Source organism: Cydia amplana, chromosome 27, assembly GCF_948474715.1.
Source record: "Cydia amplana chromosome 27, ilCydAmpl1.1, whole genome shotgun sequence".
In the NCBI taxonomy this organism is placed as follows: Eukaryota; Metazoa; Arthropoda; class Insecta; order Lepidoptera; family Tortricidae; genus Cydia; species Cydia amplana.
Genome location: NC_086095.1, coordinates 6194094 through 6210494, shown reverse-complemented (window position 1 = coordinate 6210494; position 16401 = coordinate 6194094). Strand labels below are relative to the sequence as shown.

Sequence of the window (16401 nt, the reverse complement as noted above, 5' to 3'; positions counted from 1 at the left end):
GTCTGGCAAATTTCGACACTAACCTCTAGGTCCTTAGTATCGGCTCACGCCCCGTAATCTGTTAACAGATCTAGCCATAGCCAGACGCTTGTCTAACGCTAGAACGTATATACTGACGAAACGGTCTTACGATACTTAGACAATCTACGGGAAACTTTCGTTAGCACGATGCAGCGCCCGTTACGGTGCCATCTACCGGCAAATGTGACTAACCTCCAGGTCCGTAGTATCGGCTCGGGCGCCACACTCAGTCAGCAAGAATCTAGCCATAGCGAGGCGGTTGTCTAACGCTAGAACGTATAATGCGCTTCTTCTGTCCGCGTCTAGAGCGTCCGCGTTGGCGCCGCGTTGGTATAACGCTCGAACCATCGAAATGGTCTTAAGATACTTATACAATCTACGGGAAACTACCGATAGCGCGATGCAGCGCATGAAACAGCGACATCTACTGTCAAATATCGACACTAACCTCAAGATCTGTAGTATCGGCTCGCGCACCACACTCAGTCAGCAGGAATCTAGCCATAGCCAGGCGGTTGACTAACGCTAGAACGTATAATGAGCTTCTTCTATCCGCGTCTAAAGCGTCCGCGTCGGCGCCGCGTTGGTATAACGCTCGAACCATCGAAATGGTCTTAAGATACTTATACAATCTACGGGAAACTACCGATAGCGCGATGCAGCGCATGAAACAGCGACATCTACTGTCAAATATCGACACTAACCTCAAGATCTGTAGTATCGGCTCGCGCACCACACTCAGTCAGCAGGAATCTAGCCATAGCCAGGCGGTTGTCTAACGCTAGAACGTATAATGAGCTTCTTCTGTCCGCGTCTAGAGCGTCCGCGTTGGCGCCGCGTTGGTATAACGCTCGAACCATCGAAATGGTCTTAAGATACTTATACAATCTACGGGAAACTACCGATAGCGCGATGCAGCGCATGAAACAGCGACATCTACTGTCAAATATCGACACTAACCTCAAGATCTGTAGTATCGGCTCGCGCACCACACTCAGTCAGCAGGAATCTAGCCATAGCCAGGCGGTTGTCTAACGCTAGAACGTATAATGAGCTTCTTCTGTCCGCGTCTAAAGCGTCCGCGTCGGCGCCGCGTTGGTATAACGCTCGAACCATCGAAATGGTCTTAAGATACTTATATAATCTACGGGAAACCACCGATAGCGCGATGCAGCGCATGAAACAGCGACATCTACTGTCAAATATCGACACTAACCTCAAGATCTGTAGTATCGGCTCGCGCACCACACTCAGTCAGCAGGAATCTAGCCATAGCCAGGCGGTTGTCTAACGCTAGAACGTATAATGCGCTTCTTCTGTCCGCGTCTAAAGCGTCCGCGTCGGCGCCGCGTTGGTATAACGCTCGAACCATCGAAATGGTCTTAAGATACTTATACAATCTACGGGAAACTACCGATAGCGCGATGCAGCGCATGAAACAGCGACATCTACTGTCAAATATCGACACTAACCTCAAGATCTGTAGTATCCGCGCGCGCCCCACACTCAGTAGGCAGGTATCTAGCCAGACGCTAGAACGTATATACTGACGAAACGGTCTTACGATACTTATACAATCTACGGGAAACTTTTCTTCGGCGCCATCTATCGGCAAATGTGACTAACCTCCAGATCCGTAGTATCGGCGCGCGCCCCACACTCAGTCAGCAGGAATCTAGCCATAGCCAGGCGGTTGTCTAACGCTAGAACGTATAATGCGCTTCTACGGTCTGCGTCTAAAGCGTCCGCGTCGGCGCCGCGTTGGTATAACGCTCGTACTGTGTCGAAGTGGCCCTCTAGGGCCGCCAGTCTGGTGAATACAAAATATTTTTGTTAATGGGGTTGGCAACTGTCAAAGGTTTGCATAGATGGCGCCATCGTAGCTTGCCCTTTTTCTATGAGATTTGTCTTAAAGGGCTGGGCTGGCATCCAGGGCAATAAAAAACAAAAATTTGACACAATCCTAGGGATTGACAGGGCAAGCTATGATGGCGCCATCTGCTAAATACTTCGACCGGCCAACCCCATTTATAATAAATTGTATAGCACAAAATATAAACAACAATGTACAATTGGCGGACTTAATGCCAAATGGCTTTCTCTACCAATCAACCATAGTCAAACATATTCTGTTCAGTTAAATTTCGTTGATAATTAGGATTAGTTTATTCTTGCTTAAAATAAGCCGATGGGATTCGAGTTCTCATTGGGCAAGCTTGCGTTTTAGCTAGTTTTATTTATTTAATTATTTTTTTGCATAATTTAACAAGAAGAGTGCAAATGGCGGACTTAACGCCAGAATTTGGGAAATAAATATATTTGTATTTGTACCTATTTGATATTTCTGCACGAAAAATAGCTGATGCAAATTAGGAAAGCATGTGGGAATCGAGTTGTAATAAGGCAAGCCGAAGGTAACCGAGTTTTGATTGGGCTAGTAGAAATCGAGTTCTTATTGGACAATCCGGTAGGTGTCGAATCGCAATTTAGCAAATCGGAGTAATCAGGATATCGGAGTAATAGGGATACCGGAGTAATCGGGATACCGGAGTAATCGGGATACCGGAGTAATCGGGATAACTGGCTGATCGGAATACCTGAGCGCAGTCTTGCTGTAGTAATCGGAATCAGAACCAGAATCTTTTTATTTATTTGTGAAAACATAGGTACAATTATGGTATTAAAATTATGTACAGGTTTCTCTATGTTTTACCCACGGGTGCAGGTATACAAATTTTGATCGCATGCAGCATGCATCTTAACTATAGGGTAGCAATTTATATACAGCATAAATTACACCAAGTTAAAATAATTGATCATAGTAGTCACGAGCATTATAACAATTTTTGGAAGGCGTTTTTAGTGAATTATTATTATAAGAATGTCAATATCAAAATTATGAACAAAACTAAAAATTATAGAGATATCTACTGCGAAAATATTCTTACTTTTAGGTCACAAATAAAATAACAAAATTAAATAGGCTACATGAGTAATTTTCATTTATGGTATCAATCGATCGGGTTTGTTTTTAGGATCAAATGTCTATATGGGACCCATTGCATTAAAGTAACACAAAAGTCAGAAATTGTAGTCAAAGGCCGACAGTCGCACGTCACTCGCGAAACGCTTCATACAAAACGATAAGGGAACGTGACGTCAAGGTCTCCGGGAGCCCATCTTGTAGTATGGACAAAACAAGAAAATTGCGTTTTTGTCGGTGAAATATTGCGTTTATGTATATAGTTGCTATACAAGATTTTTTTGGATGAAATGTATGGAATCGAATGGTACCCTTACTTTTATCGTTTTTGGAAGTTAAAAAAAACTTAAATTTCGAAACTTTCAGGTCCTGTATTTTTGTAATTTTTGAATATTTTGTTATAATATCCACATTATTGTGATAAATAGCTCGTTTGCTATCTATTTTACTAGATTTTGTTATAAAATTCAACATGTGTCATTATCCCTATCAGGGATGTTGCGAATATCCTCAACTTCCGCATTATTTTCAACATTCTTATCCGCATCCGCATCCGCATAAAATCGATGCGGATTTAATGCGGATGCGGATGTGGAACAGGTCGGTACAGGAACGTCTTAGCATCGGCGTAAGTGCTAGACTGCTAGGTAATTTAGTCATTAACCAAAAAAACCTATTAGAAATGAGCAGTCAAGCGTGAGTGGGACTCAATGTACGGAACCCTTGGAACGCGAGTCCGACTCGCACTTGGCCGGTTTTTTGAAATAAAAATTACTAATTTGTAATATTTGACGTTTTCTATGGTACTATCTTGACATCCGCATCCGCGGACGTGAGCCTTTAAAAATCCGCATTCGCATCCGCATCCGCATCCGCATCCGCGGATGTCAAAAAATCGGCATCCGCAACATCCCTGATCCCTATTATAGCATTTGATCGTCGGGATACCTGAGCGCGGTCTTGCCGTCGTGCGCGCGCTGGTCCACCGGCGCGGACCAATCATCGAGCAGCACCTCCACCAATCCCGTGTGTCCTTCCTGCGCCGCTAACATTAAAGCTCCCTTGCCATCGTTGTCCGCCTCGTCCACTTTCGCGCCCGCTTCTAGCAGAGCTTCGCATACTTCTATGTGGCCTGTGGGACAAAATGTAGTTATAATAAATAAAAATCACAATTACATCTTTCAGGCTCGCTCATACAGGTACTCAATCACATTAGACACAAACACTACACATCATACTCACACATGACACACATCACGTTTATTGTACTCAATTGAAATTATGAATATAATATAAAAACTGTATTAGTTAGTATGTCTTTGTTTTGCATGTACATATTTCATTTAGAATAAGTAAGAGACTTTAGTGTTAAGAGGATACCCCAAAAGTTTATGTTTAAGTAATTCTGTAGAGCGGTCACCACGCGTCTGTTACGACAGATATGACCGCTAGGTGGCGCAAGCGCGAACAGGTGTCAGTCCGTAGCGGTGCTTTGCAACAAAATTGGTGTGGGCCGCATGTACTTGCAAGTACTTGTAGCGACGCGACGAAATCGCGGAATGAGCCACACCTGCTTGGAGCGCCCATGGCCGGGTATATATTTATGTGACTATCACAGACACCTCGCCATAGTGTAAGGCCCTGGTCTCCTGTTTTATGCTGTACGCAGCGTCTGGCGTCAGCGTCAACGTTTTTGAACAAAAAAGACGCTGACGTCGACGTCTAAAACAGACCACAACAGTACATCTCTATAGTAAGCATCGTGACGCAGACGCTGTGTTTAGGAATATATTATTTCTTCTAGCAACATTGTACTTCAAATTTACATTCTTTCATTTTACCGGATATCCGTCATTCGAAACTACATTCAGTCATTTTAGATTTAAAAAAAAATCACTTCGACAATGGCGGTAATATGGCCGACACCGCGTCCACTTAGTGTTAATTTCGATTAAAGTAAAATATCAGTCCTTGTGCATTTTCTGCCTTCTGCATCCTATTTCTTTTATAACTAGACAGTGACAGACTTAATTTGTGAGAAAGAAGACAAGAAGATCATAGAAGTTCAGCGGGCCCGCTCTCCGCGGGATTGCCAAGTAATTTTCTCTCACTGACCAGGTACTGTTTTCTAAATCCCTTTTAATCGTCGCGCCCATTTCATTCTATCCTTATTCTGTTCCTAACACGCTGTAAGCGGCCGATGGCGTTTATAGGAGACCAGGGCCTAAGTACCTTCAAAAGCGGCGTAATGTAGCGGCGTCCACCCGGAGTTGTCTCTGTGGTGCTCATCTAAACCTCGGTCCAGAAGTTGCCGGACCACTTCCACGTTGCCTGTTTAACAAATATAAAATGCTATTAACATTATATTATACAAAAGGTTAATGGTATATAAAAAATCATACAAAAATAACTTAAATAAATCGAAATATTAAAATATTTTAATCAAAAAGACCTCCGCGAGTTGTACCGGGTGCAAAGGTGCCCATGACACTTGCCGCGTTGCCACGTTGGATAGCGATGGCCAGCCTTTGCACCAGGTACGAACCCGCGCGAGTATAATACAATAAAGACTATGATAAATAAAAATAAAAAATAATACAATACAATAAAGACTATGATAAATAAAAAAATAAAAAAATTAACATTATACATAAAAGATAAACTGAAAAGGACACGGTGTAATCGGCAGATACATGAGTCGTAAAGTGCTTTATAATGAGGCAACGAAAGTGGCTTAAAGGATGACTCACGTTAGACCGGGCTGTGTCCGGGCCGGAGTTTCCGGAGCTTCGTTTTCTATGAAAAGAATCACGTGATCACATGTCATCTGTCATAGAAAAGTAAGCGCCGGAAGCTCCGGCCCGGACACAGCCCGGTCTAAGGTGACTCATCCTTAATGTAAAAAAAATTATACCACATCGGTGGCAAACAAGCATATGGGCCGCTGCTTACCAGTTGATCCAACCATGCGATTTTTTCACAGAGATTATTATAGAACGCATGGGTCCCCTTGACCCATATGGTGGAAAGATTTGCTGGCTATGGAAGAGGTCTTGGTGGCTCAGATGGCAGAGCGCTGGAGTATCGATCCAGAGGCCGTGAGTTCAAATCACACTCAAGACAGTAATTTTTCCACTTTTAAATTTATTCTAAGCTTAACCGCATCAAGTATGCTTTTTATTCATCCGCTACGGCTGTGTGACCCGCCCCTGACCCACAATACCTTGCGCTGCAGCCATAGAAAGCACAGTCAGCCTCGTGCAGATCTCACTGGCGATATCGACATATGACTCGCACGTAACTAACCTTGTGCCGCGGCTGTGGTGAGCACAGTCCGTCCCTCTCTGTCCATGGAGTCGACGCAGGCGCCCCAGAACAGCAGCAGCCTGGCGGCGCGCGCGTGTCCGGCGGACGCGGCCGCCCACAGCGCCGTGCGCCCACACGTAACTAACCTTGTGCCGCGGCTGTGGTGAGCACAGTCCGTCCCTCTCTGTCCATGGAGTCGACGCAGGCGCCCCAGAACAGCAGCAGCCTGGCGGCGCGCGCGTGTCCGGCGGACGCGGCCGCCCACAGCGCCGTGCGCCCACACGTAACTAACCTTGTGCCGCGGCTGTGGTGAGCACAGTCCGTCCCTCTCTGTCCATGGAGTCGACGCAGGCGCCCCAGAACAGCAGCAGCCTGGCGGCGCGCGCGTGTCCGGCGGACGCGGCCGCCCACAGCGCCGTGCGCCCACACGTAACTAACCTTGTGCCGCGGCTGTGGTGAGCACAGTCCGTCCCTCTCTGTCCATGGAGTCGACGCAGGCGCCCCAGAACAGCAGCAGCCTGGCGGCGCGCGCGTGTCCGGCGGACGCGGCCGCCCACAGCGCCGTGCGCCCACACGTAACTAACCTTGTGCCGCGGCTGTGGTGAGCACAGTCCGTCCCTCTCTGTCCATGGAGTCGACGCAGGCGCCCCAGAACAGCAGCAGCCTGGCGGCGCGCGCGTGTCCGGCGGACGCGGCCGCCCACAGCGCCGTGCGCCCGAGCGCGTCCGCCGCCTCCAGGTCCGCCTCGTGCTCCAGCAGGAGCTCGCAGATCTCACTGCCGAAAAGACCATCATCATTAAGAGGCCGGTATCGATTTTAGTCACAAAAATGTAAAATTGATAGATTTAGTCAATGAAATTGTACACCTTTTATTTTGTAATAGAAATAACAAGTACTGGTATCTACTAGCATGTCTTCTTATCTTGCACTTGTACAGATAATTTTTTTGAAAACAGACTCACTAAATTAGTAATGATTTTTTTTCTGATGGATGTTTAGGTAAACGCGCGTAAAGCACTGATTTAGTCGATCTTATTTGGAAATTTCGTAAAGTTTGGACTGCTAAAAATGGTAATTTTGTATTACACATATCCTCTACTCCAACTTTCATAGACTACATTTTTGTTATATGATATTGAACAAGAGTAAATGAAAGTTAGACGAAATCAATTTTCACCAGAAATTACTTCAAAACAAGTGATTTTTTTTCGTGAAAATCTACTTAATTTCAACGTAATTTTGATACTTAAATAATCTACAACATTTCCTGAAACTGTTCTTATACATCATTTTGTATAATTTACCACTATAATTTATTGATGAATTTTTAAAAACTGCCCCTTCTCGTCATATATTGCCGGTGACGCACGCTCGAGACCTCATTATTAAAAGGCAAGATGAGAAGACGTGCTAATAGAAACCAATACTTGTTATTTAGATATTACGTAACAAAATGTGTACAATTTCAACAACGAAATCTATCAATTTAACATTTTGGCTCTAAAATCGTTAACGGACCCTTAACTTAAGAGTTATTCTCTTGTCGGTGGAGTATCTTCCGGCATTCCCTATCTTGCGCCAGCTCTTTGACTTTCTGATACGACACGACCCCCACTTTCTCTTTCACTTGGTCTAGAAAGCTGCGCCTGGGTTCTCCTTTACCCCGCTTGCGTCCTATCCGCCCCTCCAGGATAGTTTTAAAGAAGTGGTCGTGTCGTATTAAGTGTCCAATTATTTCATTCATATCAAAAGATAAGATAAAATTTATTTCATTGAATAATATCCAACAATTACAAACAATCATAATACGCTTAAATAGTTACTTAAATTCGCAGCGGGACACATCTAGCATAGCATTATATACATTTTGACCGCTTTATACTCTGCAAGAGATAATTTTTTGACATAGGTAGTTTATATTTTGACATACATAGGTAAATTTTTAACATTGTATTTAGTATGTTTATTATGCTCTGACATTATCTGACATTTCATTTTACTGTATTTAACTTTTACTTTTAATTTTTATTATGATTATTTGATTGTTTTTTTTTTTATTTTTTACTTATTTCTTAATTATTTTAATGTATTATTGTTTACAATCTGACGATCTTTTTGTGAATTCATGTTATTTGGAAACATTGTGACATTGTTAAATACCATGTAATTTCCAATAAGAAATAAATAAATATATCTATTTATCTATCATCAGCACCTCTCTCTAAGGGTGAAATCACATCTGTCAGCATCGAGCCGCATTTTATATATGAGAAAATGCTCGTTAGTACGAAGATGCGTACGCATGCTTTCAGCTTTCCGATGCGTACGCATCTTCATACTAACGAGCGATTTCTCATATATAAAATGCGGCTCGATGCTGACAGATGTGAATTCACCCTAAGAGTAAGAGAGACGCTACTGACAGTGCTGTTCGAGTGACAGAGACAGCACTACTGCCTGCTCTAGTCGCTATATACTTCATACTCACGTGTGTCCCTCAAACGCGGCGACTAGTAATGGGGTGGCGCGGTCGCGGTCGCAGCGGGAGACATCAGCGCCTCTCTCTAAGAGTAGAGCCGAGAGAGACGCTACTGACAGTACAGTTCGAGTGACAGAGACAGCACTACTGCCTGCTCTAGTCGCTGTATACTTCATACTCACGTGTGTCCCTCAAACGCGGCGACTAGTAATGGAGTGGCGCGGTCGCGGTCGCAGCGGGACACATCAGCGCCTCTCTCTAAGAGTAGAGCCGAGAGAGACGCTACTGACAGCGCGGTGCTCGAGTGAGACAGCACTACTGCCTGCTCTAGTCGCTATATACTTCATACTCACGTGTGTCCCTCAAACGCGGCGACTAGTAATGGAGTGGCGCGGTCGTGGTCGCAGCGGGAGACATCAGCGCCTCTCTCTAAGAGTAGAGCCGAGAGAGACGCTACTGACAGTACAGTTCGAGTGACAGAGACAGCACTACTGCCTGCTCTAGTCGCTGTATACTTCATACTCACGTGTGTCCCTCAAACGCGGCGACTAGTAATGGAGTGGCGCGGTCGCGGTCGCAGCGGGAGACATCAGCGCCTCTCTCTAAGAGTAGAGCCGAGAGAGACGCTACTGACAGTACAGTTCGAGTGACAGAGACAGCACTACTGCCTGCTCTAGTCGCTGTATACTTCATACTCACGTGTGTCCCTCAAACGCGGCGACTAGTAATGGAGTGGCGCGGTCGCGGTCGCAGCGAGAGACATCAGCGCCTCTCTCTAAGAGTAGAGCCGAGAGAGACGCTACTGACAGTGCAGTTCGAGTGACAGAGACAGCACTACTGCCTGCTCTAGTCGCTATATACTTCATACTCACGTGTGTCCCTCAAACGCGGCGACTAGTAATGGAGTTGCGCGGTCGCGGTCGCAGCGAGAGACATCAGCGCCTCTCTCTAAGAGTAGAGCCGAGAGAAACGCTACTGACAGTGCAGTTCGAGTGACAGAGACAGCACTACTGCCTGCTCTAGTCGCTATATACTTCATACTCACGTGTGTCCCTCAAACGCGGCGACTAGTAATGGAGTGGCGCGGTCGCGGTCGCAGCGAGAGACATCAGCACCTCTCTCTAAGAGTAGAGCCGCGCACGCTGCTCCGGGGGCACAGAGAGACGATACTGACAGTGCAGTTCGAGTGACAGAGACAGCACTACTGCCTGCTCTAGTCGCTATATACTTCATACTCACGTGTGTCCCTCAAACGCGGCGACTAGTAATGGAGTGGCGCGGTCGCGGTCGCAGCGGGAGACATCAGCACCTCTCTCTAAGAGTAGAGCCGCGCACGCTGCTCCGGAGGTACAGAGAGACGCTACTGACAGTGCTGTTCGAACGACAGAGACAGCACTACTGCCTGCTCTAGTCGCTATATACTTCATACTCACGTGTGTCCCTCAAACGCGGCGACTAGTAATGGAGTGGCGCGGTCGCGGTCGCAGCGGGAGACATCAGCGCCTCTCTCTAAGAGTAGAGCCGCGCACGCTGCTCCGGAGGCGCAGAGAGACGCTACTGACAGTGCAGTTCGACCTGGGGACAGAGTAATCCAATTAGGGTATTTATTCGCTAGATAAAAATGCTACTGAAAGGGCAGTGTGACTTCAGAACGGAATAAAACAACTATGTAGTTTAATCGAATTTAAACTGTCGTGAGACATACTAACATTAAAGTAAATTTACGGTTTAGACTCACGTATTTCTAGTCACCCACGCGATATGTTTCGGAGTACCTACCCATGTACAGTCACCTGCAATAATATGTTACTCTTCGAAGGCCGCAAAAATATATGACACGATCTTATTTGTAGAGCCATAAGAGTGGGTGAAGTGGGTCCCATATTTTTGCGGCCTTCGAAGAGTAACATATTATTGCAGGTGTCTGTACCTATGAAGCCATGTTTAACCATGTAGTTGCCAATGACTATGAATGTCCAATTTAGATATTACCAAATCGTCTTATATTTGTACCAATTTTGTAAGTAAATCACAGAAACTTAAACTGGGACACTTGGATGAAAAGAGCTCTAGCTTCTAAGTAAAATAATCAGAAAACTTCACAAAAACGTGGTTTGTTTGAGAAATTCTATTGAGCCTCAAGACTTACCGTCTTCGTCAGCATGGTCGACGCTCGCCCCAGCGTCCAGCAGCGCTCGAATAATGTCCGCGTGTCCCATGTAAGCGGCCGCGATGAGCGACGTGCGGCCCCTACTATATCTATCACACTCCACATATCCTACCGTCTTCGTCAGCATGGTCGACGCTCGCCCCAGCGTCCAGCAGCGCTCGAACAATGTCCACGTGTCCCATGTAAGCGGCGGCGATGAGCGACGTGCGGCCCCTACTATATCTATCTCACTCCACATATCCTACCGTCTTCGTCAGCATGGTCGACGCTCGCCCCAGCGTCCAGCAGCGCTCGAACAATATCCGCGTGTCCCATATAAGCGGCCGCGATGAGCGGCGTGCGTCCCTCCTACTATCTATCTCACTCCACATATCCTACCGTCTTCGTCAGCATGGTCGACGCTCGCCCCAGCGTCCAGCAGCGCTCGAACAATGTCCGCGTGTCCCATGTAAGCGGCGGCGATGAGCGACGTGCGGCCCCTACTATATCTATCACACTCCACATATCCTACCGTCTTCGTCAGCATGGTCGACGCTCGCCCCAGCGTCCAGCAGCGCTCAAACAATGTCCGCGTGTCCCATATAAGCGGTCGCGATGAGCGGCGTGCGGCCCCTACTATATCTATCTCACTCCACATATCCTACCGTCTTCGTCAGCATGGTCGACGCTCGCCCCGGCGTCCAGCAGCGCTCGAACAATGTCCGCGTGTCCCATGTAAGCGGCGGCGATGAGCGGCGTCCGTCCTTCAGCGTCCGCCTTGTCCGGATCCGCGCCCGCCGCTAGTAAGCGGGACACGACACATTCGTGGCCCGACCACGCGGCCGCTCTGTTGGACAATATGTCGATCGATATAAATAATTTATATAAAGACGAATTATTTATGTAATGACGAATACTATGGCCGTATAGTTAGTTTTTTTAGCATTAGAAAGAAGATCCCATCCTCGTCGCCATTATTGTATTTTGGAGCCAAATAAAACAGTAAATTATTATCCTGTCTTATGTACAATAAAGTGTTTACATACATACATAAATTAATTAATTACGGTTTATTCAGCGCTATACCAAATGTGTTCCGTTACATGATAATAATGACAGGCCATATCTCAGTTAGGGATTGCTCCCGGTACTGAGTTTGTATGGCGAGAAATCACCGCGTATAGAAGAATATCACCATGTCACTAAACTAAAAGAATATAAAAGATGTACAAACATAAGAAGTCTACAGAACCAAAACAAATATTGTTTACCCAAATATAATAACATATATGGCACTAGGCTGTATACATATATATTGCCTAAAATATTAAATGATTTACCAGAAGATGCTAGAGCAAAATACGTAAACGGGAAAAATATAAAAAAAAAGTTATTAAAATGCACTTGTTGCAATCTAACGACCTTAGTTACATATAATAATAATTTTAGTTATTATAAGGTAGATATATGTATCATGATTTCTTTTTCTTGAACTCCCCATCGGCACACAAACCTCCTCAAGGTTTTGCCCACGATGGGTCTTGTAATACTAACATGCATGTAACTTGTATTATTCAATAAATAAAAAAATAAATAAAATAAAAAACCCTCTCGCCATACAAACTCAGTACTGGGAGCAATCCCTAATCTCAGTGTTGCCACAGTAAACACTGTGACAGCAGGTTATTACAGTAAGCGATCTTGACATGTCTTTTTATTAAAAATCACCATTGAAAAGTAAGTCAATTTATATATTTCTGCTCTCACCTCAAAGCGGTCCTGTTGTCAGCATCCACGCAATCCACGTCACATCCAAATTCAAGTAGAACCTCAACCACCTACAAATAACAAAATAAGAATATTTTACACGTATTCGAGTGGTATATGAAACAATCCTTTTGCGACAACACAGCTCCGTATCGCATATCTATAGCATCCGTGTGTATTGTAAACCAGGATGCCGTATTTAGGTACAGTCAGCAGCAGAAGTTGCTAAGCGGACCAGGTATTCAAAATGAACTTGACGCGACTTTATTGTTAAGAGAATAAGAGCGTGTCAAGGTAATTTTGAACACCTCGCCCGCTTAGCAACTGTATTAGTTTTTGACTGTGTTCGTTTTAGACGCGAAACAGCAACATCAAACGAGGGTGCGGAGTGTTAGGGTCGCAACGCACATGTGCCACCTTTGCAGTTGCAGGCGTCTATAGGCTACGGCGACTGCTTACCATCAGGCGGGTCGTATAACTCGTATGCTTGTTTGCCACCGACGTATTAAAAAAAAATTCAAGTTGACTAAGCGTCGCTTGCATCATTCCCCTAACCCGGGGTTAACCGGTTAAACCTGGAAATATTATGGTTACCAACTTACCAGTACAATTTGACACTGGCACAGAATAAATACGAGTAATAGTACTAGGTACAGAAGATTCACTCTCTAACAAAACGCGTCTATTACGACAGATATGACCGCTAGGTGGCGCAAGCGCAAGCAGGCGTCCTTTCCGTAAAGCGCGGCAACTGCTAACTGCGGCACACCAAAATTGGCGTGGGCCGCATGTACTTGTAGGTACTTGTAGCGACACGATGAAATCGTGGAGTGAGCCACGCCTGACACTGGTTTAACGGTTTAACCGCTTAACCCCGGGTTAGTGGGATGGTGCACGGGCCTAAGAGTGTTTTGTTTTTATATTAATTTTATAAAAGACAGTAGTCTATGTCACGTGATTGTTCTATTTTTTATTTTTTATTTTTATTCTGGTTTTTTACTTGTATATTAATTTTCTGTTTTCCTTGTTATATAAATAATAATGTTTGTGTTTTTAATATCAATGTAAATTTATTTGTGTGTCGTTGGCGTACGTGTCGCCGTCAACTTTTTTAGATTAAGTCAGGTCCCCACAGAAAACCAGCGCCACGGTTTGCCGCGGCATTATGCTGAGTGGGGATCCTATTTTAGCGTCCAAATGTCCTTTATGTCTGCATGCTTTTATTTTTTTTTCTTTGTATTCATGTTGTGGCGTTAAAATAAATGTATTTATTTCTTTCTTTCTTTCTTTCTTTCTTTCTTTCTTTCTTTAGTACCTCAGTATGCCCCGCCCAGGCCGCGGCCCGCAGCGCGCTCCATGCGTCTGCGTCGGGCGCGTCTGCGCGCGCGCCGTATTCGAGTGGTATATGAAACAATCCTTTTGCGACAACACAGCTCCGTATCGCATATCTATAGCATCTGTGTGTATTGTAAACCAGGATGCCGTATTTACCTAAATAACTGTACCTACAGTCAGCAGCAGAAGTTGCTAAGCGGACCAGGTATTCAAAATGAACTTGACGCGACTTTATTGTTAAGAGAATAAGAGCGTGTCAAGGTAATTTTGAACACCTCGCCCGCTTAGCAACTGTCCGGGGTTTAACCGCTTAACCCCGGGTTAGTGGGATGGTGCACGGGCCTAAGTGTGGTAGTACCTCAGTATGCCCCGCCCAGGCCGCGGCCCTTAGCGCGCTCCAGGCGTCTGCGTCGGGCGCGTCTGCGCGCGCGCCGGCGCGCAGCAGCACGCAGCAGGTGCTCGCGCGACCGGCGCGTGCTGCGGCGTGCAGCGCGGTGCCGCCCGTCGCGTCCGTTACTAGTGCTAGCTCCGGGCACCGCTGTCAACAAAACAATAAAATAATAATGTGAGCCTATATGCGTCCCACTGCTGGGCACAGGCCTCCTCTCATGCGCGAGATGGCTTGGGCTATAGTCCCCACGCTAGCCCAATGCGGATTGGGGACTTCACACCTTTGAAGTTCTTCGCAGATGTATGCAGGTTTCCTTCACCGAAAAGCTAGTGGTAAATATCAAATGATATTTCAATACTCAATACTCAATATTTTATTGCAATTTCACAAAGTAATTGTACAGGTGGTAAACTTATAAGCTAGGTCTTTGTGAACCCTGTTGGGCACTGCAATATACTATTTACAATTCCAAGGAGAGGAGAATTTGTGATTAATGTAAAGTGATTAAATCTTAATATAAACAATAATTATAAGCAAATGTAAAAATAAGGATTAAATTTATGTCAAAAATACCAAAGTCAAGCCTTAACAAAAAAAAATTTAAATTTCAATGTATTTGTATTTATATATTATAATTTTCTTCTTCTTTTATAGAGTCCGGGAGTTTATTATATATTTTAATAGACATTACTAAAGGGCCCGATGACAGTAGTTTAAGTTTACAAGGTGGTGGGATTAGTCTATTCTTGTTTCGTATCGATCGTGTAGAAGGTAGGTCCTCTCGTTTTATATATAATTCCCTATTCTTTCGAACGAACTTACACATGTCTAATATATATATAGATGTGAGGGTCAGCAGTCCAAGTTCAGAAAAATAGGGTTTGTGGCTTTCGATTTCGTCAAGTGTTTTATTTATTAAGATACGAACAAGCTTTTTCTGGAGGGTAAAAAGTAATGGAGCGTTGGTACTATTACCCCACAGAATAATTCCATAATTTAGCCAAGCATATGCATACGCGTAATATGTTGTTAGGGCTGTATCCAAATTTGTCGTTACTTTAACCGCCCGAAGCGCATAGACGAATTGAGATATTTTTTTCCTAATTTTCTCTACATGGGATTTCCAATTCATGTGACTGTCGATATCTAAACCCAATAGTGTAGCGCTTTGCACGACTTCTAACCGAGTATTTTCGTAGGTGTAATCTATATCTAGTGGCGTTTTCTGGTATGGGTAGAATAGAATTATTTTGGTTTTCTTATAATTTATATCGAGGTTATGGTCTCTCATCCAGGAACTGATTACATTTAGGTTAGCTGTAAGTTTCTCATTGACGTCTTCAGGGTTTTGGCAAGCTGTAATTATTGACACATCATCGGCAAATAACACACAGGGATCATTTGTGACTTTGGGGAGGTCATTGATGTAAATAAGGAAAAGCAAACATCCAATAACGCTTCCTTGCGGGATAGAAGCGTTAAGAGTTTCAGAATTCGATTTTACATTTTCTATTTCTCCAGTTGCAAAATTAAAATGTTCTATCTCAACTAGTTGCTTTCTATCTTTAAGGTAAGACTTTAGCCATCCAAAAGCACTTCCGCGAATTCCTATTCCGTATATTTTATTTAATAATATGTCGTACTGTACCTTATCATATGCTTTGGTCATATCCAAAAGTATGCCAATGGCATATTGTTTCGAGTTAAGAATTTCTAAGATTTCTTGAACATACTTGAATACCGCCATGACTGTTGATCTATGCTTCCGGAATCCGTTTTGACAGTCGTTAAATATGTTATACTTTTCACAGAATGCATAGATCCGGTTACACATGGCCTTTTCGAACACTTTGGATGCTGTTGGTAACAAAGCGATTGGGCGATAATTATTTGGGTCTAACGTTGAGTTCTTTTTGTGAATAGGCTTTACAACAGCCATCTTCAACTGATCCGGAAATGATGCCTCATCA

General features: G+C 44.5%; 1 protein-coding gene across 1 annotated transcript in view; it reads right to left on the bottom strand.

Moving 5' to 3' along the window:
- Nucleotides 1-16401, bottom strand: part of LOC134660498 (ankyrin repeat domain-containing protein 50) — a 99736-nt gene that overhangs the window by 15963 nt on the left and 67372 nt on the right. The window contains exons 25-32 of the mRNA XM_063516268.1: nt 14399-14578; nt 12706-12776; nt 11604-11785; nt 10223-10364; nt 6895-7085; nt 5237-5335; nt 3953-4136; nt 1648-1831 (exon numbers count right to left, since the gene is read on the bottom strand). Coding sequence (XP_063372338.1) covers nt 1648-1831; nt 3953-4136; nt 5237-5335; nt 6895-7085; nt 10223-10364; nt 11604-11785; nt 12706-12776; nt 14399-14578 — 1233 coding nt within the window. The remainder of the gene's footprint in view (nt 1-1647; nt 1832-3952; nt 4137-5236; nt 5336-6894; nt 7086-10222; nt 10365-11603; nt 11786-12705; nt 12777-14398; nt 14579-16401) is intronic.